This window comes from Anarhichas minor, unplaced genomic scaffold, assembly GCF_050575085.1.
Source record: "Anarhichas minor isolate MPS153535 unplaced genomic scaffold, ASM5057508v1 ptg000136l, whole genome shotgun sequence".
NCBI classification, from domain to species: Eukaryota; Metazoa; Chordata; class Actinopteri; order Perciformes; family Anarhichadidae; genus Anarhichas; species Anarhichas minor.
In genome coordinates, this window is record NW_027466582.1 from 12,700,997 (window position 1) to 12,727,869 (window position 26,873).

The 26,873-nt window shown below is 42.6% G+C and overlaps 2 protein-coding genes and 1 long non-coding RNA gene across 4 annotated transcripts; 2 read left to right on the forward strand and 1 right to left on the reverse strand.

The window, feature by feature from the left end:
* Positions 1-27: 27 nt before the first annotated feature.
* On the forward strand, positions 28-11,984 carry gareml (GRB2 associated, regulator of MAPK1-like). Its single transcript, XM_076084238.1, has 7 exons — positions 28-139; positions 3,515-3,655; positions 7,242-7,372; positions 7,456-7,621; positions 7,807-8,657; positions 10,330-10,499; positions 11,384-11,984. Exons 1-7 carry the CDS (start codon positions 28-30, stop codon positions 11,982-11,984), a joined length of 2,172 nt encoding a protein of 723 aa, XP_075940353.1.
* Positions 11,985-12,926: 942 nt separating this feature from the next.
* On the reverse strand, positions 12,927-17,222 carry LOC142942067 (uncharacterized). Of its 2 annotated transcripts, XR_012951552.1 has the most exons (3): positions 16,062-17,222; positions 15,740-15,851; positions 12,927-14,682 (listed from the first exon to the last, which is right to left on the reverse strand). It is a non-coding gene; the product is annotated as an uncharacterized LOC142942067 (long non-coding RNA). The 2 variants fall into 2 exon arrangements; XR_012951551.1 differs by lacking the exon at positions 16,062-17,222 and having other exon boundaries at positions 15,740-16,050.
* A 325-nt stretch (positions 17,223-17,547) lies between these two features.
* hadhb (hydroxyacyl-CoA dehydrogenase trifunctional multienzyme complex subunit beta) lies at positions 17,548-24,494 on the forward strand. The gene is made up of 16 exons (XM_076083942.1): positions 17,548-17,632; positions 19,469-19,541; positions 19,668-19,709; positions 19,981-20,077; positions 20,207-20,251; positions 20,406-20,505; positions 20,669-20,756; positions 21,027-21,214; positions 21,333-21,513; positions 21,701-21,822; positions 21,985-22,064; positions 22,161-22,208; positions 22,398-22,485; positions 22,721-22,795; positions 23,697-23,861; positions 24,042-24,494. The coding sequence occupies exons 2-16, from the start codon at positions 19,475-19,477 to the stop codon at positions 24,075-24,077; spliced, it is 1,422 nt and encodes a 473-aa protein (XP_075940057.1). The 5' UTR covers positions 17,548-17,632; positions 19,469-19,474; the 3' UTR covers positions 24,078-24,494.
* Positions 24,495-26,873: the final 2,379 nt, after the last annotated feature.

Below are 26,873 nucleotides of genomic sequence, written 5' to 3' on the forward strand. Positions count from 1 at the left end.
TCTCCGGTAGCGTGATGACCCGGGAGGATGGAGAAGCTGTCGGCGAGCCTGTCGGAGATCACTTGGAGCCCGTTGGCGCTGCCGCTGGACGCGGTGGTCAGCAAGTTCCGTCTGCCCACTCTGGTCCGCCTGGCGCACGGTAAGAGACGACCGTGACCAGGGGCCTCGAGCTCCAGCACGACCGGTGGAAACTTTTGCTGCTGTTGTATTCTGATGACAACAAGTCTAACGCTCCACCGTCGTTTCATAGCCCAGGAGTTTTTTAGTAACTATGACAGTAATGATGATAAATAACGCTAAATATAGTTTCCCGGTCAGGAAAAGAGGGTAAACTCAAACTTTCATCGGGGGGAAGTCTCTTTCAAGTGTTGTTTTTTTACCAGTGTAACGACGCAGGGGGTGTAAGAACAAGTGTAGCAATTTACTGAATAATCTCGACGGTGTCAAGAGTGACAGGAAAAAAATACCACTTCCGGTCACAACCTTTCAAAAATAAATACTTTACCATCGTTAATAAGGGGAAAAAAGCTTTTACAGATGAATTAAAAATATATATAAAAAAAGATGTATTCTATTATAATTTTGTAATCTATCAGCAATTTAGAGGGTAACTTAAAGGAGTAATTTTAATCCAATTAAAATGTGTCTTTTTGAGGAAAATTGGACAAATAAGTGTTGCATATATGCTTGTAGATGGTGTCTCATTAACTAGATGTTGTTAACCTACTTTGACATCTTTACAAGTTAATGGCTGATAAATTGATACTCCACCAACCAGAATTCCTGAAAGGTGTCTCTAGTAAACTGCACACAGTATTATCGTGACGTGAGGCTGGTGATGTTCTATATATATAAATGAACAGAGATTAGAGACACTCTCTGCTGTTATGAGACAGTAATAGAGTTAGTCTATTAATTAGATGAGTTAATTAGTTCCTGCAGAGTCACTTTCATCAATAGATCTTGGATGGGCTTTGCTATTTTAGCACCACTTTTTTTATTTTTGCTGACGGGCTCAATAAAGATGTGGCTCAGATTTGGTTTGAATTAAAGTAACTAATGAGTGCACACATTAGTCAAATTAAGTTTTTACTCAAATTAGTTGTGCTGTCAAATACAGAAATACTCAAATTAGATTAGATGGAGTATTTATGGATTTAGACAGCATTGCTTCCAAAGCAAATTTGTTCTTCTCAATCAATCGTTTGTGTTTTTGTTCATCTTGTGCAACATTATTGGACATTATTGATGTAGTTCGACAAAACATTTGGGAAGCCACTATACTTTTTGGGACACAAAGTATGGAATATATTGACAAGTTTTACTGACTGGCCCAGCTGTGTGGGCACATTTGGTGGTCTTATTTTGAAACTAACGCCGCTCTATTTCCGTTATTATTTTGTTAAAATGTGGCTACCTTGATGCAGCTGCAGCATTCTTGTTCTCTTTTCTGATCACACCAACCCACTGACTTTCACAAGGGCGCCATTGAGTCACATTTGTGTTCACTTTTCTATTATTTGTTGCATGTTTTTGCCGCGAACATGATTCTCTCTCTGCTTCACCACATTTGGTGTCTTTACTTTGGGAGCGGTCGATGGGTGTCATCATGGCCAAAGTTGTTCCAGTCCAGCGAGGCCACAAAGTGTCTGTTGTGCTGCTGAAGTGCTGCTCAATTCTTTTCATATGTAAATGATGTAATCTGTCGGTGAATGTGGTGAATACTAAGGAGCAGCGACGAGGAGGAAAACCTCAAACTTTCCTTCGTCGACAAAAGCGCGCACCCAAACCATGGATCCCCGAAAATCACGCACCTTACTTGCTCACGCGCGTGCATTGTATATAAAGAGCGAGAGAGAGAGCGAGAGAGAGAGAGAGAGAGAGAGAGAGAGAGCACCCGTAGGTGTTTATTAACTGCACTGTAGTTACTCCACAGATGCCTAGCTGCTTGTTTGCACAACCAGCCAACACAGATGGTGGTTAGTTATTTACAACAGGGCATGATGTCAGCATTTCGTGCTGGTAATAGTTTTGTAGTCTACTGTTAAAGATGGGACTATTTGTTTTTAAATATTTTGACCGTGTGGTATTGCCACTTGCACTTACAGAGTCTGGATTACTCAGGATGATTCACCTCACTGTTGACAGTTTTGAGTAGGGAATTGGTCCAACGTGCATTTCAGACATCTGGACTGTCGCAATAGTCAATACATAAAATACACGCTCAGTACCACTCCGAAATCCCCAGAATGTGCACTAATCAAACTAAAAAGGAAAAATGCAGATCTCACACTCATAAAATAAATGGTAGACCTATCAGCACTCTCAGTGTTAAATTGTCCCAGACTCTTTAATGTGGAACAGCGATTTCAGAAATGTGGGACACTGAAATGTCTCGGCCAAAATCACCTTAATTCCTGTAATAAGGAATGCTCTTTCCTGGAGCGATTCTTTGCCTGCCTCTCTCTCTCTCCATCTGTGTCTGGTGTTCTCTCTCTTTCTTATTTCTCTCCTTTGCCATTCTGAAATACATCTCATTGAATTAATCAATAATATGCACAGAATGAAGTAGAATCGTTTTAATAAATTCTTATGAATGTTTGAATATCTGTTATTGAAATCGACTACTATCCACTCAACTCAGACATGTGTCTCTTCCACTATCCCTGACTTTAAAAAGACAAGGGTACTCCCTTCGTGCACGCATACGGCCGACCACAAAAAAAAAAAACACGTACCATTTTAACAGAGGTGCAGCCACCCCCAATTATTGAATATAATTCGTTTTTCGACTTCAATATCTAAAGTAAATAATGCATCAGAAGACTAAAACCCTGTAAATAATCCAAATGTACACAAATGACTCAATAACCACGAGGAATACGAGGGGAAAAGGTGTCCTTTTGCGATTTGGGGACGAAGTGACCCTTTAACGTGCAGAAAACCTTTGACATCTCATCTCATCGTGTGTCCCTGTGTCTGCACTCAGCCGTCCGTCATCGTGGTTGTTCGATTAAAAGGCTCGGTACAGCAGCAAGAACAAAAAAAAAAACGTGCATCCATGGGATCGGTGTGTGAGTCTGTGAGAGGGAGCTGTGTGTGTGTGTGTGATGTGATTGAATTGTACCGCTGTGCTATCAGCGGAAATCAATGCTGTTGTGCTACATGATGGCTCTAGTGAAAGCTGGAGAGCTGTGTGTGTGTGTGTAGGGGTAGGTGTGTGTGTGTGTGTGTGTGTATGTGTGTGAGGGGGCTGTGTAATAGTGGGTTGCCAGTTGCATAGTGGGATCCTGATGAGTATAGGTTAGGGCTGGTGAACCGTCACTGATAGTGGTAATTATGGACACTGAATCCTGAATGCATGTGTGTGGGAGGAGTGTTTTCCATCGCTGAGCTACTCAGTGTGACCATATAATTAAGACAAAGTAAACTGTTGTTTCATCAGCCCTCAGGCCTGGCCAGACTATTTGTTGATCCTAACCCATTTCTGTGTGTCAATGTGTGTGCGCTCCAGGTGAATGTGTGGAGGGTCTGTCGGAGGAGGACGTGGTGCTGTTACACTCCTGTCGTCAGTGGACCACAGTGACCGCCCACAGCTTAGAGGAGGGACACTACGTTATCGGACCCAAGATAGACATCCCTCTGCAATACCAGGGTGAGCGTGCGCAAACACACACACACACACACAAACACAAACACACTGCATTTCTACACGAGGAGATGACACGCACGGCACCGGTGCCAAGGACTCTACCGGGAGCCCACAATCTTACCGGGTGAGCTAGAGGTCGCCCCAAAAAATGTCTTAATAGTTAGTCCAAATGTCATCCGTAACCTAAAAATATTTCCCCGGAAATTGTCCATTTCCTCTGAGGAGGAAATAAATGTCATAAACATTTTTGTCACAGGGCCAACATTTTTTTCACTTGCTCTATTTATGTCAAATCTCTCTTTGGGAAAACAAACACACAGTAGCATTAGATATTGGCAAGTGATGTCTGATGGGTGGTTATGTTCTTGTTATAAATAACAGGGTTGGTCACCATGCTCTACATTTGTGTGTAAAATGATGCACGAGACAAGAGGATTTTAACAACCTGAAAGTTATTTAAGGTTGAACTAAAGGAAGAATTAACTCCGCTCAGCTAGAACCAAAACCCACATTCACACATCCAAGCAGCCGCTGTAGATGTGACCTTCCCCGTGTCCTCGTCTCCATTGACCTGTCGTCTTCCTGCTGAATGAGTCTAGTCAGTATGACCTCACTGGTGCTCAATCCACACAATCCCATAGTTCCGACTGTCCTGCCGGTCACATTATTCGCTGTGTAACTGGATCCTAATGCCTCCTCTTCATTGTTTCCTCCACCGATGGAGTGCTGATGTCACTTCACAGTGCTGCCGCCTCTCAGGCTCCTTTTCGGAAGAATGAAAGAACACTAGGGTGGGAGGAAGGGGTGGGGGTGGGGGTGGGGGGGTGTTGAGATCATTGACATTGTAGACGTTCCAGCATTTGACATCGGAAGCGTGTGAGCGCCAATATTGGCAATATTAGCAGTCAGCAAGCAAGAAGTAAACAGCGTTTAGGCCAACATATATCAAAGTATCAAAGATGTACTGAGTGAACAGGAGCTGTCTGGGTTTTCATTATAGCAGAGGCACTTTATGTGCAATAAGGGCTGACTTAGCATAACAATGGGCAAGTGGTGTACCCAGGGTTTTTTCTCAATGGGGTATTCCAGTAATGTAGTATTACATTAGTATTGATTATTGTAGTATAGTTATGATTTAGCATTAATAGAGGCACATAATAAGAGACATAATAAAATAGGATGGCCAAAATTGAAGAAGCAGAGGCTGCGATGGGCTATGATCTAGTATGGGTCAAGATTTTATTTAAAAACACTGAATCCTACATTTCCCATAATGAAACTCAACAGTGTCATTCATTAGCACTATGGTTATTTTTTTCCAAGTTTTGAAAAGCAAATTATATTACCATAAATAGGAAGTGATTTACATTTGATAAATCAGAACTTCGTTGTGTGCGCGTCTTTCGTGTTCTCTTCCCATCATCAGTAAAACAAACAGAATGTACGCCAGGCTTTCATATTAGATTCAATGTTATGAGTAGGCTGCAATTATAAGAACATACGGACATTTAGGCTTCCTCATCAAAGATGTACTTCATATATAAATGTTAAATAAAAGATTGTGGTAGAAATTCTGCGAAATTGTTTGGCGACCCTAATAAAAATGAGCCAGTTTTTAGGATGAGTGCTCTGGATCCACAAAATATATTAAATAGCGGTTTTCACATGCAGGCTGAGTAGCACTCACTGGGACTTTAGGTAATAACTCAATGTTTTTGTCTTCCCGCCACATCACAAGAACTGCCAAGGTAAAGCACATCGGGGATAGGTGAACTTTTGATAGCCTCTTTTTACGTCTCAAACTCTCGATCTGTTCCTGGCAAAGCTGGGCAGAGTCTGCACGGATTAAGATTGATTTGAACCCTGGATGAGTCGCCACAAAGCAATTCCAGAATCTGGCCAAAATTCCTGCAAGATTGGTTGTCGTCTGACATTCAGTTTTATTAATTTTTTTTAGTTTTCTGGCATGACTTTGCATTTTTGTTCTGTTGCTGGATCAAGCCGACGTGCTCTTCAGGTGTAAAACATCTTAACAATGCATTCCAGCAGCCAAGGAAAAGACATTTTTAAATTCATGCATACTTTCAGCACTACCTTAGTGTCTCTTTAAATGTGACAGGTGAGTTGTTTCTGAACCAGAGGCCATCGCCAGGGATGAGCTAATGTCTGTGTGATGACTTCATACAGGAAGTCTAAATAAGCTTAGGAGGAGAGCAATATAGGTTTCCCCTTGAGGACAGACAACAGGATGCCCCCTCCTTCTCATCCTCTCTCTCTCTCTCTGTCTGTCTGTATCCTCCTCTGACCATCAGTGAGAGAGGCACGGATTACTGAAGGGGAGAGGACAGAGAAGCTGAATGAATGGGTTTCAGGGAAAGCAAGTGGCGCCACAGCTACCCTTGTAATGTGGAACTGGTGGCCAAAGCCTCATGTGTAGGGATTTAAAAGCCTCAGAGTGATTCCCTTTAGAGTTCTTGGAGGGACATTTTTCTGACAGAGTAGTAGCTTGTTAATATGTTGTTACAGTAATCCTCTTATATGTCTAAGAGTTTCCAGGATGGAACTGTAGTTTTGTTTGGTGTAGTGGTACATCTGTTTCATTTGAAACTCCACTTCAGTCTTTTTTTTTTTTTTTTTTTGGGGAGGGCTGGTGGTTTGTTGTGTTGAAAAGTAACACTTGCTGGTTGGTATTGTTCGGTGGGTGGAAGCTCCTCATCCTGGGGGCTCAGTTTGAATTGGAGGGTGGGGGGGGGGGGGGGGGGGGGGGGGTGGAGGAGAAACAGGGGGAGAGCAAAGGGGGGAGGTGCTGGCGAGGAGGATGGGGGAGTTTGGTATTCCGCTCTGCCTCTCGGACAAAAAAAGAAAACTTTCTCATGTCTCATTTCCTTCACACTCACACAAACACTATGACTCTGTGAGAATCCTTGGAGGGTTGCAGTATTTAAATGCCCTCCGATAAACTGGTAAATAAGGAGAAAGGGTAATGTCATTTAAACAAGGATGATTTGGAGCCTATTGTGAATTCCTGAACAGGTTCTCTGGTACAGCATAACGAACACAAACACAGTTACTGGTTTGAGGGGATGAGCAACGGGTGAAAGTATGTGAGTGTATGTGCGAGTGTCTCCATGGTGATGGGTCTCTGCTCTGCGTGAGAATGGGCTTCCTTTATTGGTTGCCATGCCAACCCCGTCGGCTGTCGATTGGCCGAGAGCTGGTGCCAGGTCATAGGTCACGGAGGTGTCTTTGTGTTCTTCCCGTCCAAACAGTGTCTCCTGCGGATGTGTTTGAGGTGGACTCCAGGGAGTCGTGAAGAGAAACGAGAAACAGAACAAAAACAACTTTTCACCTCTCCTTTCTCCTCCCTTTCCTCCCCTCTTCCCTTGCCCTCCTTCATTCCTTCCTTCTCATTTCCCCTCCTTTCTTCATCTTCCTCTTTCCTCTGGGCTCCCTCACCATATTCTGAACTTTCCTCCACTTCCTTTTCCAACTTACTTCCTCTTCCTCCGTCCATCTTTCTACCTCCCTTTGTACACCTCCTCCACCTTTCTCGTCTCGTTCCCTTGTCCCGCTTCCATCCTCTCTGTAGGAAAGTTCAAGTTGTTGGATGAAGACCGGGACGTCAGGGATCCGGTCCAGTATTTTTCCAGTGTGGAGGAAGTCGCTGGAGTCTTCCCTGACCGGGTCTTTGTCATGGAGACGATCACTTTTAGTGTCAAGGTTTGAGGAACACGAGAATGTCATACTTCAAGTTCCTATCATGCAAGGTCATGTTCACACGTCCATACATGTGTGTGCTGCAGGTGGTGTCAGGGGAGTTCAGTGAGGATAGTGAGCCCTACAGCTTCACTCTGCAGGCTGGAGATGAGCTGTCACTCATGGGGAAGGCGGAGCTTCTCTGTGCCACGCCCTCTAAGGAAAAGACGGGACTGAGCGCACTCTTGAGACGCCTAGGGAAGACTCCTCGAAGTACGTAAAGCCAAACTGTCGAGTACTATTGAGTGACATTCTCTGGCAGCATCAGAACATCTATTTTCTGGGATGAGTGCGGAGGAATATCATTGAACATAAGACTAATGTGACCATACCTTTACTCTGTATTCAGGTACTCTCTGACCCCTGGCTAATCCACCTCTCCGTCTCTGCCCCCTCAGGTAAAACTCCATGCCTGGTCTGCATGAACCATCGCACGAATCAGAGTGTCAGCCTGCCCTTTGGCTGCCGTGGACGCTTTTGCACGCGCTCCCCTCTGGAGCAAGGCATGCTGGGTGGGGAGCACACGGTACGCAGCATCATCGAGAGGGTTCGCCTCCCCGTCAATGTGTCCGTGCCTTCAAGACCGCCGCGGAACCCCTACGACCGCCATGCGGTCCGAGAGGGCCACCGCTACAAGCTGCTCAACATCGTCAGCAAGACGGTGGTGCTCTGCATGGTGCTCCGTCGACAGGAAGTCTCCCCTTCCCACTTCCTGCTGCTGCGCTGCATGCCCCGGTTCAACGTGGCCGAGGCCTCCGTCCACGCGGCAGCGCTGGAGAGCCTCCTGCTGCGACACGCGTTCGACCCAGATGCCTACTCCCGGGCTGTCAGAGAAACCCGGCCGGAGCTGGAGTGTATGACAGAGGAGTGCGTGAGCCCGCGGCGCTCTCGCATGTGTGTGTCGGGTCAGGACTCCTTGGCGCCGGCACTGCAGCGCCTCTCCATGTGCGGGTATGGGGGTGGGGTTTCGGACAGCCTATCACAGCGCTGCAGGGACTCTCTTGGAGAGCGGCTTGGGGAGGGACCAGGTGAGGAGCGGGAGTATATGACTCCCGAGTGGACTGAGGCTGAAATGAGGACCAGTGAGGAGATCCCTTACGAGGAACTCTGGACCAATCAGAACGCAGAGGGCTTGGGGAAGGAGCCGAACCTCATCTCCTTTCATTCGTCTTCCTCATTGGATGGTTCTCTTGGTACCGTGGTGACAAGAGTGTCCACCCCGCCGCCCGTACCTCCAAAATCAGAAGCTGTGAGTTTCAGTCTTCACCTCCTGTCCTTCTTTTCGACCTTCTGTCTCCCTCTTATCTGTCCACAGCAGCATCCGGTTGTTAAAAGTCAGGATGCCTGGTTTGAATTATTCATACATTACAGCTTTTAAACCTCACCGGCCACATTCACACACACAAGCACACACTGACTTCCTGGAAAGGAACAGTCTGTATGCTCACAGTTCATGCATATGAATACATATCACCAAGAAGGCAAGTGTGCTGTATGCTGGAATACAGAAGTTCAATAAATAGCACAGAGCTGTTTCTGCCCCGTGGCGGAAATACTGATGGAGTCTTTGGTCTTAAGAATGACCAAATTAATATTGATTTCACAATAAAAGATGGCCCTAAAACAACCATTTCTGATGATTAAAACAAAAAACAAAAGATTGTCTTTTTTTTGTCTTAGAGTTTCAGTGAAATTAAGATTTAGTTTCTGTAGGTGACACAAGATATTTTTTTCTGCTCAGCCATGTTGGCTGTTGCTGCTATTGCCAGCTTGTCTCACATTTGTTCAAGTAAAAGCGGTGCGACTTATTCTGCATTTATATTAGGAACAAGGGGAGTTTAAGGTCACAATTATTTTCAATTTGTTAATTCTTCTTCATATAAATGTCAGAAAAAGAGAAAAAAATGCTCATCACAATTTCCCAGAGACCAAGATGGTATCTTGCAGACTTGTCTCCTAAAAATGTACGTTCCCATACAACCAAACTACATTTTTATTTATGTTTCGAAGGAAAAGTATTTTGTCGTGTATTACGTTTGCTTTTGGTATCACAAATAAGTCCAACAAATATTCAAGATATTTCATTTTTCAATCATGTGAAACTGAGTAAAGTAGCACAAATGTTAAATTTGAAATTACCTGGTAAAGTAAAATGCATCACTTCCTGTAAATATTTGTTTCCATTATGCACTGTTAGAAGCAGACATTAAGGATTTAGAACTGTACAGGTTTCCATAAACAATATGTGGTCGTAACGTCACTGTGTTACATCACTTAGTGATAGTAAGGAGCTAATCTATTTACAAACGTCTTTGTCAGATTGCTACTCTTGTACTTTTCTTAACATGTAAGTTCAGGGCTGTTTTGAAAAATCTCATTCTTAACATCGTTCTCAATCCACATATTGTTTCATGCTTCTCACGTCCAACTGGAGGCTCTCATGTTCCTCTATATAAGATGTTATAAGATGTTATGTATCGTGTTTATGGCGTCTGTGTTTGTAAGGGGGTAATTATCACGCTTTGCTTTGTTCAATTTACTTTTTATTTTAAAGTGATGGCAGCAACATGGCAGTGCGTGTGGGTGTTGATGTCTGCAATGCAGCTGGATTATACCCTGTCACACACAGCGTTCTTGATTCCCTGCTATTTAGCTTGCCAAGACACAGTTTGTGTGTGTGTGTGTGTGTGTGTGTGTATGTGTGAATAGCTTGCTACTGTGTGTGAGGGAGTTTGTTTGAGGTGTAAAGGTCACCAAGTTTGACATTTACCAAGCAGAACATTGGGACAAGCCAGCAGACACACACACACACACACACACACTCCCAATAAGCCTCTTGAGAAGTCAAGTTTTAGGAGTTAACTTTTTTTGCTGCTGTAGCTCTCATTTGGCTGTGTGTTTGTGTGTGTGTTTGTGTGTAGGTGAGAGAGGAGTGTCGCTACTTGATCGCCCCTCCGGTTCCCCCTCGCTGCTCTAAAGGAGGGTCCATCTCCAGTCCGGTCCCCAGCCCTCCCGTCCCCTCTCGCTTCCCCAAAACCTCCACCTCCCCGAGACCCAACCTCTCCTTCTACTCCTCTGGACTTCAGGATAGGTAATGTTTAGTTTGGACATGAATCATTATTATTATATTATGTGGAATTATCTGTATAATTAGCGAGAGGATTGTCAGCCTTTTTTTGGGGCCTGGACACGTTTTACTTTGAAAGCGGTTGATGTCCTTCCAGCTCAAATTAAGCTAATGTAACCAAATAATCAAATCTCATCTGTGATGCCTGATATGATATACGGACGTTAACAGAGACAAATAGCAACTTCCTCTTGAGAAATAGATTTACTAGTGTTGTTAGATAGAGGCTACCATTGGATCCCAGGTTAACACATGACTTAGGCTATAATAAATTGATAGCTACTGTACATATAGCACCCTCACATAAGAGTTGTGTCACTGAAACGAGTTCTCCATCGAGCACTTTTATGACATCGTCGGACTCAAGCTGGACCAGAGATGTCGTCCTATTTGTGCCACACTTGATTCTAGCTTGTCAAAAACCTGCCGCCTACATTACCCAGAGTGCAACCAGACCGCCGACAGTTTGGTTGGAGATTCGGATGCGTAGTAGTGGCAAAAAACAATTTGCTGACGGTCATGTGTTATGATCGAAAGCTCCCGAGTATCGACCTAAGGGGCCTTGTGGTGGGATTATTTGACACAAATATGACTATGTTTCAAGATGTAGTTAGGACCTGCTTGGCATTGAAATATCGCAGTTTAAATACTGTTGAAATAATAATTTATAACTCTTGTTGAAAAAGCTTCTCAACCAAGTTGAGCCCAGTTTTAACCAAATCACAAAATAAATGCGTTCCAGGAACTGACTTGTTGATATGGGACCATAAACTATACCCAATATAATGTATATGAGTCGTGCTGACTGATACCAGAAGCTAACATCACTTCATCATGCTTTGTCCCAGCTGCTCGCCCTCTCCAGATGCTTCCCTCTACTGTTACCCGTGTTCCTGGGCGGACTGCCCGGCCCCTAACCCTACCAGTCCCGAGCCGGTCTCTGCCATCCCTGCAGACAACACAGCCAATCCTCAGCCAGCACAGGCAACCTGGGCCGAGCCATGGGTGGACTCCTTCACCTCCTCCGGACCTCGACTGAGGCCGCCACCTCCGCAGAGTCGATTTGCTCCCTTCGGGGCGTTGAACCCCTTCAACCGCCAGTCCCCTTGCCCCTCACCCGAGCCCACCGCCAATCCCACGACAGATTCCTCCAGAGGGGCAGAAGGCGGTGGGACGTCCGCAGTGGTCACTGAAGGGCTGTCCCCGTCCCCCGACCCCACCTGGAGGCCTCCCGCTGACCTGTCCGTGCTGTCATTGGAGGAGGTGTCGGCCTGCCTGCGGTTCATCGGCCTGTCAGAGGCGGCGGTGGGCGTGTTCCAGAGGGAGCGAATCGACGGCAGCCTCCTGGTGCAGCTGACCGAGGACATCCTGTCACATGACTTCCACCTGAGCCGACTCCATGTCACCAAGATCACACAGTTCATACAGGGCTGGAGGCCCAAGATCTAACACACACACACACACACACACACGTATACTGTCCTGATAATGTGCCTGTTGGCTCCTGAGCCATGCTGAATGTGCCTTCCACTGTGACCAACCGGCTGCTGAGCCCCACTGACTGAAGCTGAGACTTTGCTGAAGGAAACCGTGCCACCCTGTGGTCAAATGATAGAACTGACACTTGACTGGCTCTGATCAGTCTCTGACACACTGACTCCATCTTTCCAGTCTGAATCACAGACTGGGACTAGTTTACTAACAAATGTCTACGACGGGGAGCTACATGGTGAAAGTGCCCTCTTTCAATTCGTATTCGGGGCAGATAATCAACCACAACACATCGTCATGCTTCGAGACAGCTAAAGGTTTTAAGCACTCTACGTGGGTTTGTGTGGCCTCCATGCTGTGATCCCACATAACATCTGATACGAGGAGGAAACATGCCTTCATTCCACATCAAATATAGAGGGTTTACAGCCTCTATTGTTGACCAGTAGGACATGTAACCACTCAGATGTAACACTGAACCTGTTCCCTACCTGAGTCTCTTGCACAGTCCTCTTCATCTGTGCATTGAGCGTCAGTGGCCGGTAATTGGCATAAATAACAATTCTTAGGATATAAGAAAGAGATAGTTGTTTAAAGCTGAATGAAGAAAAAAAGAGAAAATCTGGGGCACCCAATAAAGTAAGTAGGTTTCTGGTACTGATCATTGATTCACTCAACAATATCTTACACTATTCTGTATGAAGGCCATTTTGGACTTTAGGACAGTGACATTTTCTATTAACATTCCCTGTAAGGGTAACACGAGACGTCCTTCTGTCTGTAGTCAGATATGCAGATGTGTTGCTCAGAAATAAGAGTTTTCAAAATGTACCTCAGATCACTTGTTCAGATATGCTTGATTTAGCCTTGAATAATAATAAATGAAATTCCACTAAGTAATATGTCCACGCGGCCATTTGTTTACGTCTTTATTACACACCACTAGAAAAAACACACACTGATGGCTGCTTGAAAGTAAAGCACAAGAAACCGGAGGAAAGGCGCAAAGCCCCATCAGAGCCGACACCGTTAGGATTATGTTGCATCAGATATCAAAACAGCTGTTAATAATAAATCAATATTAAATAAGAAGGAACATCTGCCTGTTGAAGTTCACTTTCTAAATTTAGTCGAGGGTGAATTTCGACAGGCATTTTTCACTGTTTCAAAGATTAAATGATTAATCAAAAAAGAATTTGGCAGATAAATCGATAATGAAAATCATTTTTAGTTGCAGCCTGACATTTATCATTCCGCTACGTTATATAAATACCTCCAAATCCTACCCCAAATAATTGAAATAGGTACAAAATGAGAACATGTCTCATATGTCTAATATATTTAATCTATCGTGGCTGAATATGCAGACAAAACTTGAATTTTTATACTTTGACAGCAACAAAAATGCAAGAGCGACTAAGAAATGTTGTTCAGCAGTTACTGGAATAAACGTTTTCCCTTCAGCTATCCAAATGAAATTGGCCTGCTCTCTGAATACTACACATAAATCCAGCGCACTACTTCTTCCTGCTGGCACTGATGACAGTAATGTGATACGACTGCAGCCTCAGCCACAGTGAGGGTTACGACAAGAGGCGAGATCATCCAAGTTAGACAGATAACCGAAAATGCAATTTATGTTGGTGTGAATGTCAAAGTCAACTTGTCTATTAGTTCTTGTGATTCTCTTGTTGCCAGCTGCTGTTGTGTCATAATTCCATAATAAATTTGATAGACTGCAGCCACGTCAAAGGCTGCTCCCGACGCCAAGATTCCCCCCCCCCCACACACACACACACACTTTAATGAGGCCGAATACGGTACCACGGTTACTGCATTGAAAAGAAAATGATCAAATAGAACAGTATCCCAGATCAGTTTGCTATCAGAGACATGGGCAGTGCGACAAGCACTTTAGCCGTGCGTAGTAGCAGCCACAACACTGTCTGTCAGCAGACATAAAGGAGAAATTACAAAGGACAGACAGGTCCACGGCCACTGAACTCTCAATAGAAGTAGAAGTAAACATCTTAAGTATGTAAGTATAGAGATATGCATCTGATTCCAAGGTACAAATACAACTAGAAATACAATACAAGTACAATTTTTTCTTGTTTTTACGAGGGAATAAAATGTTTACAATGTCGTTTTTGTGTCTTTTACAGTAACAGTGATCAAATGTATTACTTCGCCTTGGTTTAGCTAGCAATCCTACAAATGGTGAAAAGGTGATGCTGCAGGTAAGCAGTGGGTGGAAGAGGTACTCTGATCCTTCACGTATGTGAAAGTACTAATACAACAATGTAAAATACTCCAGTACAAGCAAAAGTCCTGAATTCAATTTCTTATTTAAATAAAAGCGCAGAAGCACAATCAGTCAAATGTACTTAAAATATCAAAAGTTAGACTACTTGCAATGACATTGTTAGATTGCAAATACAGACGCATCAAAGTGTATGCTAGTTTTAACTACTTCATATCACAGCCTGTATATAAAGAGCTTTATAAACAGTTGATGTCAGTAGTTTAGTCTTGTTTAGAACGTCACAAGATAAATTAACATTCATTCATACATTTATATCCAAACATTTGTATGATTGAACTTCCTCGAGGTATTCAACAGTCCTCTCCTCTGCACTCTTCAGTATACCAGGACCTGGAGTAAACAAACACAAGAGTTTAATTCCCTTTCACCCTCGCCTGGAGGAGCACATTGCAGAACATTACAGCAGTGCAGTACAGCGATGGAGAAAAATGCCACTTGCAGAAGATACCCTGAGGGTCCACAAGCTGGTGCACTAGACCCATCTTCTTGGTTTTATTTGCCCGGATGCTCCTGTCAGCATAATGTCCAACGCTCCACTCACACATACACACACACACGTATTATTACACGTGCAACAAGCGAGTTGCAGATATTGTGAGCTGATATCCCATTCCAAGTGAGGCAGTCTCTGAGTGCCGCCTGCTTCAGGCCGCAGTCCCAGGTTGACCTCCGGTGTAGGATCATTTCTTTGCTATTTGTGGCGATTTGGTACAGAAGACACAGAATCGGGAGTAAGTGGTCAAATCTTAGTCCACATAAGAAGCATTTTTCCAACTAAGTTGGTTCGTCAAGTCACACACACGGTTGTACGTCCACCCAGGCGGGAGCCATGGATGGCAGCAGCATTTAGGATGGGAGACTTCTCGATCTTCTTCTGAACTTTCTGAGAGACACGCGTGACCTCCTCACTGCTGTTATAGTATTCAATCAAACTAAGAGCAACAGAAAAAGAGCGCTTTATTACTCAGCTACACGTATTTAATTTGTCCGAATTTATTGTTGAATTTCTATGAAGTGAATCATGTCACTTTCTTTACTTTTCTTTAAGGCCCAGTTTGCTTGCAGTTAAGCAAGTTGGAAGTGTGACAATGCACCATAATAAATGTCTTTCCTCTGGTTCAAAAAACATATAAGTGTAGGAGTTTATTGTTTATTCAAGGATCCCAATTAAAAGCACAGCGGTGTGCCTCTAGTCCTCCTGGGGTTCTAAGCATAGAAATACAATAAAGACATACAATAACGTACAGACGCTTAAGGTAAACAGAAAGTCAATACAGACAGCTGAAGCTAAACAAATAGGTAATACAACACAGACAAGTGGAACAGTGACCACCCGCAAAATTTTGAAATTCTTGTTGAAGCCCCAATAATCCTGCTTGATATCTACCCAGGGGATGAAGGTGGAGATTAAGACGGCCCTTTTTCACAGCACCGTTCGACCAGATCTCCTCCATCACCTCCGCCAACTCTGACTGCATCCGGCACGATAGTTTGTTCACCTGCGTACACACGAACACACACACACACAAATGCACGCGCTCTGATTAATCATGTCACACCTGTCAGGGAGAGACTGAGACAGGAAGTCAAGACTGTCACAAACATAATCTCTCTCTCTCTCTCTGACATGTACGTACTGTCTCTTACTCTCTTCCATAAACACACCCACACAGACACACACACACACACACACACACACACACACACACATCTTGGCTTTTGGATCGTTGAGTCGCACAACTGCCACATCATCCCTGAGCTCGTATAGCTGACACGTGTTCGAGCTTGATGGAGAGTAAAAAAGACGAGAGGCCGTCAGGCGGAGGGCTACCGGTATTGTATTATGTTAATTTCTGCTGGATTAACATTATACCATTAACCTTGCATGTAAACATAACTAAGTCAGTTGTTTAATCATGCTGACGATGCAAACACAGGCTAAGCTGAGCTCAATTTGACTAAAGATGTTAGAGAAGGGAAGATTACTACATGTTTCAGGGGGCAGTATAACTCACCTCCCTAAAACATTTTAAAGCCTTTCACATTAGAGGAAGACCACACAAACTTAATAATGTCTAACTTTTACTAAAATGGCCTGTAAAAAAGGTGCATATTAGATCGACCAATCACTATCAAGCTCCTATTTACCTGCCAATGATGAAGACCTGAGAAACAGAGAGAGAGACAGAGGACCCTGAATGCCCTCACATACGGAAGAAGCAAGAATGACCCATGATCTACTTTTGGGACCCTCAATTTATAATGATATAAAACAGACAAAAACAGCAAAAACTCATATTTGACAAACTGGAAACAGAGAATGGCATTTTTGCTTGACAGTTGACTTCAACGATTAATCAATTATGTAAATTGTTGCAGATTATTTTAGTGTATTTTATTTTTTTTCATTGACTAATGAATTAACTAATTGTTTAAGCAAATGTGGTGGAATGTAACCAAGTATTCTGTACAATTTACTTTACTTTTTTACTTGTGTTCTTTCCATTTCATACTTTTAGACCACTTATCGTGAATATTGCACATTTTACTATATTAGTATTTGATAGCTTTGGTTGCTAGTTACTTTCCAAATGTATATTATGATATATGTATTAGTTACGTTATCCAACAACATATAAATTAATATTCAAATAAGCTCCACCTTTACCACATCAATACATTAATAACATTAATAACAATAATACACAATATTCTGAAATAGGTAATTCTGCACAACGATAAATTCTATTTTTTGTACTTCAAGTATATTTTTATTCTAATACTTTTGTACGTTCACTTAAGTAAGAATTTGAATGCATGGCAGAGTCTGTAGTAATGCTACAGTAAAATATCTGAGCAATTCTTCCTCCACTGACCATTACATGCTAATTAGGTCCTCTTTCTCACCTGTTAACATCTGAATTAAGTGGATTACGCAGCATGAGTATCAAGCGTTGAGTGTCGGTAACGGGATAAGGACCTCAAAACGCGCTGAAATATTGCCGTAGCATAAAATGTTGTTGTTTGTACTCAAATTGCTATCTTTCATTTGAGAAAAGCTAAATGAATCATTATGATGGTATTATAATGTACAATCAATAGAGTTCTTAAACACAAGTAGGTATGTGACTATTCGTTTGTTGATTGTGGTTTTTACTTCAGGCGTTATCTAGGTCTGCTAACACACTGGTGGGTCCTTGAAAGCGTAGTCCGGCGCTGCTGAGGCTGTCCCATCGTCTGACAGAGAACTGGTGTCGTCAAAGACATATCTCAAATACAGGTAAACTTTAATACAGCTATCGCTATTGATATTACAATTAGGAAGAGAAAAGACATGGTGCGAACACAGCTAATGCGTTTCTTCACCTCAAGCGTAGCGGAATAGATCACGACTGAATGAAAACGTTAACGTTAGGCTAACAAGTAGCTTTACTAGCTTGGATTTTGCTTCCAGCTTCATCGTTTTGCTGATTAGATCGTGTCAGTAATGTGTTTTTTGCTGTAAACGTCACTTCAAATACTTAATCGACAGCAGACAGCTCTGATCCTGTTTGACTCCCGTGATCCTGCATGTATGTCTCTGTCATTCGCTAGGAGAGGAATCTAGGTGAAGGTTCACAGCCAGAGTTGGGCTGGGTGACCGTCAACTGGTGTATGTCACGTTGTCGCACATATAAAACAAGACACATTTTCTATGTATATTATATATACTCTAGCTATTAGAGCTCTTCTTTTAAGTTTGAATCTGTACAACATTGAAACCCTATTGATATTTAGTATGGGTCAATGGTAAATGTGGAACAGAGAAGGCTCTTAAACCGTTAAAGGTCTTCAGCTTTATAGTTAAATTTAGTGGTGGAAGAAATACCTTAGTCTAAGAATATTAAATAAAAATAAAGGTCCTGAGAATGTTAAGTTAAAGTACAGAAGTATTGTCAGAAATATGTACTTAGTGCATTCAAAAGTAAAAGTACTCATTATGCAGAATGGCTCCTTTCACAGTGTTGTGTCATTATAAAAATTATATTCTGTTTTCATCACTAACGATTACATACAGTTTACACAGTTTTTCAAAGTGGAGCCAACTGTATTTGCTTCTACTGTGTAGATTGGTAGTAAAGTACTGCATCATATCATACAGCATTAAGCATATCATACTGTGTTTTTTTTTTATTTATGTACAAATTAACAAAGTAAAATACATTTTCATAATATAGTGGAGTAGAAGTATAAAGTAGCATAAAATGGAACTACTTAAGTACAGTACTTGAGTAAATGTACATAGTTACATTCCACCACTGAGTGAGAATTTGCATTTCCACAGTTTTATATAGACTCTGTTGACACAGTACTGGAATTTCTAACTTTAATACTGTGTGTGTGTGTGTGTGTGTGTGTGTGTGTGTGTGTGTGTGTGTGTGTGTGTGAGTGAGAGAGAGAGAGACACACACAGAGACACAGTCAGTCAGTCGAAAGCACATCTGGTACTGGTCTGGTACACATTGGTAAATGAGGCCATTTCAAATATTAAGTATTTATATATCAATACTTCGATGTTTCTGGTAGCGCTAGTCTCTCTTCGCTACCTGTTGTTCTCTCAACACTGCAAATATGGTGGGATGACTGTTTATTATGTCAGCCAGGTGACCTTTTGCCTACAGAGCTGGATGTGAGTATTACCTGAGAGTCTTTGTCGTGGGGTTCTGTCACTCTCCAGTAGGGATGCCCCCTCTCGTACACTGTATTGTAACGTAAGAACATTTATACACCTAGCTAAAACTGTCTAATACAAAAGTCCTGCAATAAATCCTCTCTTCATGAAGTTTTGAATGTTCAGTTTTTGTTGAAAGTGATTTAGAAAGGTGTCTCCGATAGTCAGCCTACCCTCATTGATATAAATGTGTTCTACATGTTGTAATTGTTGCATTAGCTGGTAGTTTGCGGTCCAGTTTAAATAGAAATTGGATTTTTTTTCCTGCCTGAGAAAAACAATACTATTAAAACAGAAAGTATTACAATAAAACAAAATGTTATGCAGGGCCGTGAACATTTTATTTAATTTAACAGCATCCTGTTTAAGACTTTTTACTAACAATTACTGTTTTTCCCCCCGCAGAACATAATGGCTTCCATGTTGCTGAACACAGTGCGGAGCTCCTCTGTCAGCCCTTCCTGGGCGGTGCGGTTGGGTACGTTTTATATAAAGTTGTTTGTTTCTCAGATTAACATATTCCAATGTACGTCGGTCTGTTTGGTGAAGTATTTTCAATGATATAATTGAGGATAATGAATGTTTTCCTGTGTATGTGTCTCAGGGGCACGCTCTCTCAGCACGACGGCCCAGCTTCATGCTCATGGTAAGTCATTACTCTTGATGATATCATTTACATTCACATGCTAATCCAGATTATAGTCTTGTGGACATCACACTGTTTCAATAATGATCTGAACGTTGTAAAGCCTCCATTTATTGATTTGTTTATTTACCTGGACAGAACCTAAAGCTATCCTCTCTAGGAGGAATCTAAAAAACAAAAAAGATCTTGAGATGATACTCCGATTGATTCCTCAGGTCAGCTCGTATCTATCGGAGTCTAACTGTCTGTTACTCTCTTACTTTCCTTTCAGTTCAGACAAAGAGCAAGAAGACGCTGGCTCGGCCTGGTGTGAAGAACATAGTGCTGGTGGAAGGAGTTCGAACCCCTTTCCTGCTGTCTGGGACCACGTACGTCTTTGCTTCCTTCTTATGGCCAAGTTCACTAGCTGGAGTCTAAGAAGGAAAACCTGTAGTGTAATGACTTTTACATTTTTATCTCAGCATGAAGGTAAAAACCTGTCTGGTTTCTGTTTACAGATATGCCGACCTAATGCCCCATGACTTGGCCAGAGCAGCTATGCAGTAAGTGTGTCCTTATGTTGTGTTATTTATATGAATGGTGCCATCAGAGTTTTTATTACCACAATAAATCAAGGTCAAATGTTTCTGCCTTTTATGCTTCTCTATTTTTTTAGTGCTACTGTGGTTTAAACATTTTCCATGTTGATTTTCCCAGGGGTCTGCTGCAGAGGACGGGATTACCCAAAGACGCTGTAGACTACATCATCTATGGAACAGTCATCCAGGAGGTCAAAACCAGCAACGTGGCAAGAGAGGTATTATCACAGAGCATCTGCAGCTTCACGGGCCTTGCATGTGTTTTATGTATTCTCTTTAAGCCTCGATCCTAAGACATAATATTAACCAAAGGAGCTTTTTGGAGCGGCTGTCCTTGTTGTGCATCTTCTCCATTTTAATTATGTTTTACTGTGGTTTCAGGCAGCCCTGGGTGCAGGCTTCTCTGACAAGATCCCAGCTCACACCGTCACCATGGCCTGCATCTCCTCCAACCAGGCAATGACCACAGGTAGCTCAGCGAAAGAAATGTCCGCACCACAGCATATAAAAGTGACAAAAAAAAACATTTACATTTTTTTCAACGTTGATAACAAAACACACCATAACATCTGGGCATGTTGAAGATGAGGAATCATTAAAAACAATAATAGTAATGAAGCAGGATCACAGCTGGAGGCTGAGATCAGATGTGTGTTCTTGTCACTACAGTAAGGCACATACATTAAGAACGATAGGGGCTTTATTTGACCTTTGTTTGTCTCTCTCTCTCTCTCTCCAGCTGTTGGTCTGATTGCTGCAGGCCAGTGTGACTCCGTCGTTGCAGGAGGGGTGGAGTTCATGTCTGATGTCCCCATCCGTCATAGCCGCAAGATGAGGAAGACCATGCTGTCCCTCAACAAGGCGAAGACCCTCGGCCAGAGGCTGGGTCTGATTGGCAGCATCCGGATGGCACATCTCGCCCCAGAGGTATATATATTCACTTCAAATCTAGCACCTCTTTCATTTTAAATTAATTATTTTTGACCTATAATATACACTGTAGTATTTCCTCCTGTAACGTTTCATTATGCGTGTGTGTGTGTAGCTTCCTGCTGTGGCGGAGTTCTCCACGGCTGAAACGATGGGCCACAGTGCCGATCGTCTGGCTGCTGCGTTTGGGGTCACCAGAGTGGAGCAGGATGAGTTCGCTGTGCGATCACACTCTCTGGCCAAAAAGGCCCAGGACGCCGGCCTGCTGGAGGATGTCATCTCCTTTAAAGTACCAGGTAAGCACATTTTTATAGATGGTTGTGTACTTAAATGTAGTAGGTCGTATTCTTGTAATTCATTAACTTTACTTTAGATTTGAAACAAATTCAACATACAGGTCAATTATAAAGCATTGTATGTTGTTGGTTTTTTGTTGTTTTTTGTTTTGTTTACATGATGACTGTATATTTTTGTCTTTACCAGGTCGTGATATTGTTTCCAAGGACAACGGCATCCGCCTATCCACCATGGAGCAAATGGGCAAACTAAAGGCTGCCTTCATCAAACCTCACGGCACGGTCACCGCCGCCAACTCCTCCTTCCTGGTACACACACACACACACACACACACAGTCTGTACAGCGCGCTCTGCTCAATAACAGCCTCAGCATAGATATGATTATTTATCTCCCATGATTCCCTTTCAACTGCCTTCGCTCACGACTCATAAGCTTCCCTCACATTAACTGAGCTGCTTGTGTCCTCAGACTGACGGGGCGTCTGCTGTGCTTGTGATGTCTGAAGAGAAGGCTTTGGCTATGGGTTACAAGCCGAAAGCGTACCTCAGGTATCTGCACCCTCTTTGTTTTGTTAGCGTAGCCTCAATTTCCCCGACGATGCTCTTTTCAGATGTGCTGATCATATTGTGTTTGCATCCTGGCAGAGACTTTGTCTACGTGTCCCAGGACCCCAAAGATCAGCTGCTTCTGGGGTGAGTCCCTCAGTGTCGTACGATTGAGTAGAGATGTCGACTCACTTATTTGATTTGAAGTTTTTTTTTATTTCAGCTTTTAACATTTGCTAAACAAGGGATTCTCACACCATTTGTGATGGCTAACCTTGTGTGTGTTTTTTTTTGAAGACCATCAGTGTGACTCTGTGTCCTGTTTAACTCTTGCAGGCCAACGTACGGTACACCAAAGGTCCTGGAACGGGCCGGCTTGACCATGAGCGACATTGACGTCTTCGAGTTCCACGAGGCCTTCGCAGTAAGTTAACCGATTTTGGAGGGTGAAAAAAGTCTGCATGAGCTTTTGTAGTGGTGGGTGAATGTGTCCTGTTAATTGCCCAGATATGTTAAGTTGCAGATGAGCATCATTAAACTAGAATCTCTCAAAGCACCATTAGAGTGGTCTACTTCAGATCCATGTACTTTTGAATGAGTATATATCGATGTGTCAGGGATCTCTGGTAAAGCTGTGGACGTATTTGTGTGTTTTCCAGGGCCAGATAATGGCAAATCTGAAGGCTATGGACTCTGATTGGTTTGGACAGACGTACTTGGGCAAGAAATCGAAGGTAAAGATTGCTGCTGGTCATGTTTCACATACAGATGGACGTTATGTACAGAGAACATTTTGGCCATGGTAATCATATGACGGCATTTTTATCAGTATTTGGTCCTTTTTTCTATGATAATCCTATTTTGATATGGTTGTACTGTAATACAAAAAACTAAGTAATATCCACATGTTTGTATACCTTGGTTTGCTAGTTTGGTTTGATTTCACACCTATTTACACAAAAAGGTCAAAGAAGACAGCTGATGATGTGTGTTAGATTATTACTGTAACTAGTAAGTTAATTGAACCAGTCTCAACTTATAAATGTTTTTTTTTTTCCTAGAAGACAATCTGTCTTTTAAACATCAGATCATCATATCGAACGCGCCAAAAACTAGTTTTAGTAGCGGACACCTCTGTGTATATTTTTATGTTGTTTTTGTTTTTTTAAGTCATTTCTGTTTTTAAGTGGTGAAACTTTTACGCTGCCATCTTGGCCAGGACCCCGTTGAAAATGAGTTTCAAAATCTCAATGGGATTATCCTGGCTAAATAAAATAAAGAAATATATAAAAACAATTAATGAACATCAATTAGATATTAGATGTTTTGCTTAGTTTTTATATACTGTATATTATGTTTTAAAAAAGTAAAGATTCATATTGGGCAACTAATTCTAAACATCACTTCATGAATTAGGTCAAGAGATAAATGCAAAGACATTTGTTTGGAAATCCTGATAGAAGTCTTCAAGTACAGAAGTAGTTTTCAATTATTCACCTGACCTTTAACCTTGGCAGTCTGTCAGTTTATAGCCCTCGCCTCTCTGGATGCTGAATTTGGATTTTACACAAAGTAATGCTCGTGTAAATATCAGTCCTAACCACATGCCTTTTGCATTTGTGTTTGTGTGTGTAGGTGGGAGCTCCTCCCATGGAGAAGTTCAACCTGTGGGGAGGCTCTCTCTCTTTGGGTCATCCGTTCGGGGCCACCGGCTGCAGGCTGGTGACCACAGTGGCTCACCGGCTGCAGAAGGAGGGAGGACAGTACGGACTGGTGGCGGCTTGTGCTGCTGGAGGACAGGTAAGCACTGGGTGACGAGTGTGAGACCGCAGAGCCACACGAACCACGACTGACTGTTAGTTTGGTACCACCAACTCAGATCTTAACATTTTGTATCTGGGGAAACTTGGATATTGATCAAAATGATATTTCCAATTCTGTTTGTTTTTCCTGACAAGCGTGTATTCTTTTGTTTTCTAGGGTCATGCCATGGTGATCGAGGCCTACCCGCAGTAAAACGCCACCTGATCTTCAGGTTCATCATGACGGCCACACACACACACACACACACACACACACACACACTAACCTCCAGACAACAGAGTGTACATACTAGCGCCACTTTGCCTTCATCAGAGAAGAGTTGGATACAGTATGCGAGTGTGTTTTCTAGGAATCTTGTGTAAATTCAACTTTTGCTGAGAGGCTGTTAAATTATAGCAGAATGTCGTCGAGAAAAGTTGCGTATGAGTTTATGGACTTTGAGGTTCATCACGTCAGCATCACAACTCACTGAGTCGAATGTAACATAGCAAAGTTTAAGCACTCAGAAGAGCTACAGTCATCCTAATGTTTATATACGCTGTAATATTTTTTTTTTTTCTTACAAACTGTTGGAATTAAAGGGTGTGGTGATAACCACACTGACGCTCATTTCTGGGTCTGCTGTTCTTTCTTGCCTCTTGTAAAAATCAGCCACTGTTCATTTTATTCACATCTGGGCTGTGTGACTATTAGGAACACAAATGTCACTGGCTCCAGCTTTTAAAATGTGAATATATGATGCTTTTTCTTCTCGTGTAGTCTGTGAGTAAACTTAATATCTTTGGGTTTTGGACTGTTGCACCAGACCAATTAAAGAAATTGACATTCATACTTCTGTTGACGCATCTGCCCAAACATAGATAATGTACAAATGAGGTACAAGAGAGAGAATGATGTTATTGTGATGGGCATTTTTCATAAATGATTGGCAGATTACATGAGACAATCATTTTGAATCTTCTGATGTGGAAATAAATATGCTTTGAAGCTCATAAAAACATGGTTTGATCAGATTTGGCAATATTAGTTAACAACCTGCAAATGTCATCACTTTTTATTTTCTTCTAAATGAGCCCCGCCTACAATGAACCAGTGAGAGGAACAAAAACATAACTACAGAAATCTGTCATGTGAAATAACCAAATCTGTTTTAACTGCGGAAGAACTTTGTGTGCTGATGATAATAACGGGGCTTTAATGTATTCTCGTAAATAAAAAGATTTTGCATTAATAGACGGGTTTAGACCTTACCCCAATAGAGATACTTAGATTTTAGGCCTTCACATGTAGTTTCCAGTAATCAAGCTAAGCCTGAATTGTTGGTGCTCAAAACATAGTGTCTTGCGAGCAGACTATTGCATTGTCTCGAACGCTTCTTTAAACTCTGCTCTGATTGATGCACGGACAACAACTTCATGTGATGTTGATGGGCCATGTTTAATTCAGCAGGGACTGAGACTATTGCAAGGGAAAAGATCAATGTATGGAAAGCTTTGTGCTTCAGATAACCAACAACAATGAATTTGGGGTGTGGGGGGGAGGGGGGGCTATACAGTCTACTCTTTTTAACTGATTTTAAAAAATTTGCATTGCCAAAATATCTTCTTTTTTTTTGTGCATTTGCATCCCGGCCTCTTCACCAAGATGTGTCAGCAGTAGACTGACTTTGGATTCCTGCGCGCTTAATTGATGGTGAATAATGCTGTCTGCTTGTGACGGGACGACTGATGTTAATGAGGAGGTAAAGAGGGACGTGCTCGTGCGTGCTTCCTGGTGATTTAAAAACTGAATATGAAAAAAAAAAATTGGGAATACAGTTACTTAAAAGTTCAGCTTGCAGTGGTGACTTCTTGATATTTGGTGTTCATATTGTGGGAGGAAAAAAGGCGAACTTTTACTCCCGCTAAAGTGTTTGTGTAATTGACAGCGGATGCGTAAATGTATATCAACACATTGCCTCTTTTCTGCTTTTGTGTGTACGAACCCCTCAGCGCTCAGCGGGGGATGTGCTCTCTCTCTCTCACACACACACACACCAGGTTGGGGGGGGGGGCTTGTTAACATAACTTCAGTCAGACACTTCCGTTTAAAATGTATTTAAAGATTTAATTCTTCCAGTTTAAGAAATCCTTGACTCCGAGCGGGAAGAGTTGATTAATGCAGCCGAGGCTGTCACACTGGCTACAGGCGGGGGGAATAAAACCAATGTTTTACTGCCGAGGCAAAACGGAGCTCGAATGTAAATAGCGGGAAGAGAGAGACAGAGAGTTTTTTTTTTTTTGTGTGTGTGTGTTTTTAAAGCTTCAAAACCGCCTCAACCCTGCGAGACACCGGAGACACGCAGACACACACCGACACGCCGACATAGCGGGCCGCCTCCCTGCCTCTCCCAGCCTCAGCGGGGCTTTGATCAGACGGAACCTTTTATGGGGAATGACTGGCGAATGCACCCGCTGCTGTCACTACAAATCTACCTCACCGAGCGCGCGGGGAAGCGGGGAGAGAGTCGGCGGGTGTGAAGCGGTGTCTTTCATCTCGTCCTAGCCGGCTCACGCGGGGCGGCACCTGCTGAAAGCTGCACTTGACTCGCGCTCCCTCGACCTGCTCGTGCGCTCACTGAGTGTGTGCGCGCGCGTGTGTGATGTTAAACAAGTTCTAATGCACCGTGATAAATAGACTGCTATAAGGGTTTGATCCCCCCCTCCTATTTTTAGAGAGCAAGTTACGAGAAAGATCATATATGTTTTAATATAATTATGGCTGCACTTCTACTGAGTTAAAAGCCTAATCTGTATAAACTTCATCATGTCTTATGGGTCTGTGCACCAATTAAGCTTTAAGACAGTATATGACATTTGAAGTCTTTAGTGGAAAACATGAAACTGTAAAAAACAAACTTTTAGAATGAAAACAACAGATTCCATGACTGATTGAATGAATTAGCGGCCTACAACCTGTCAAATTAGTAACATTGTCCCTCATTCATAT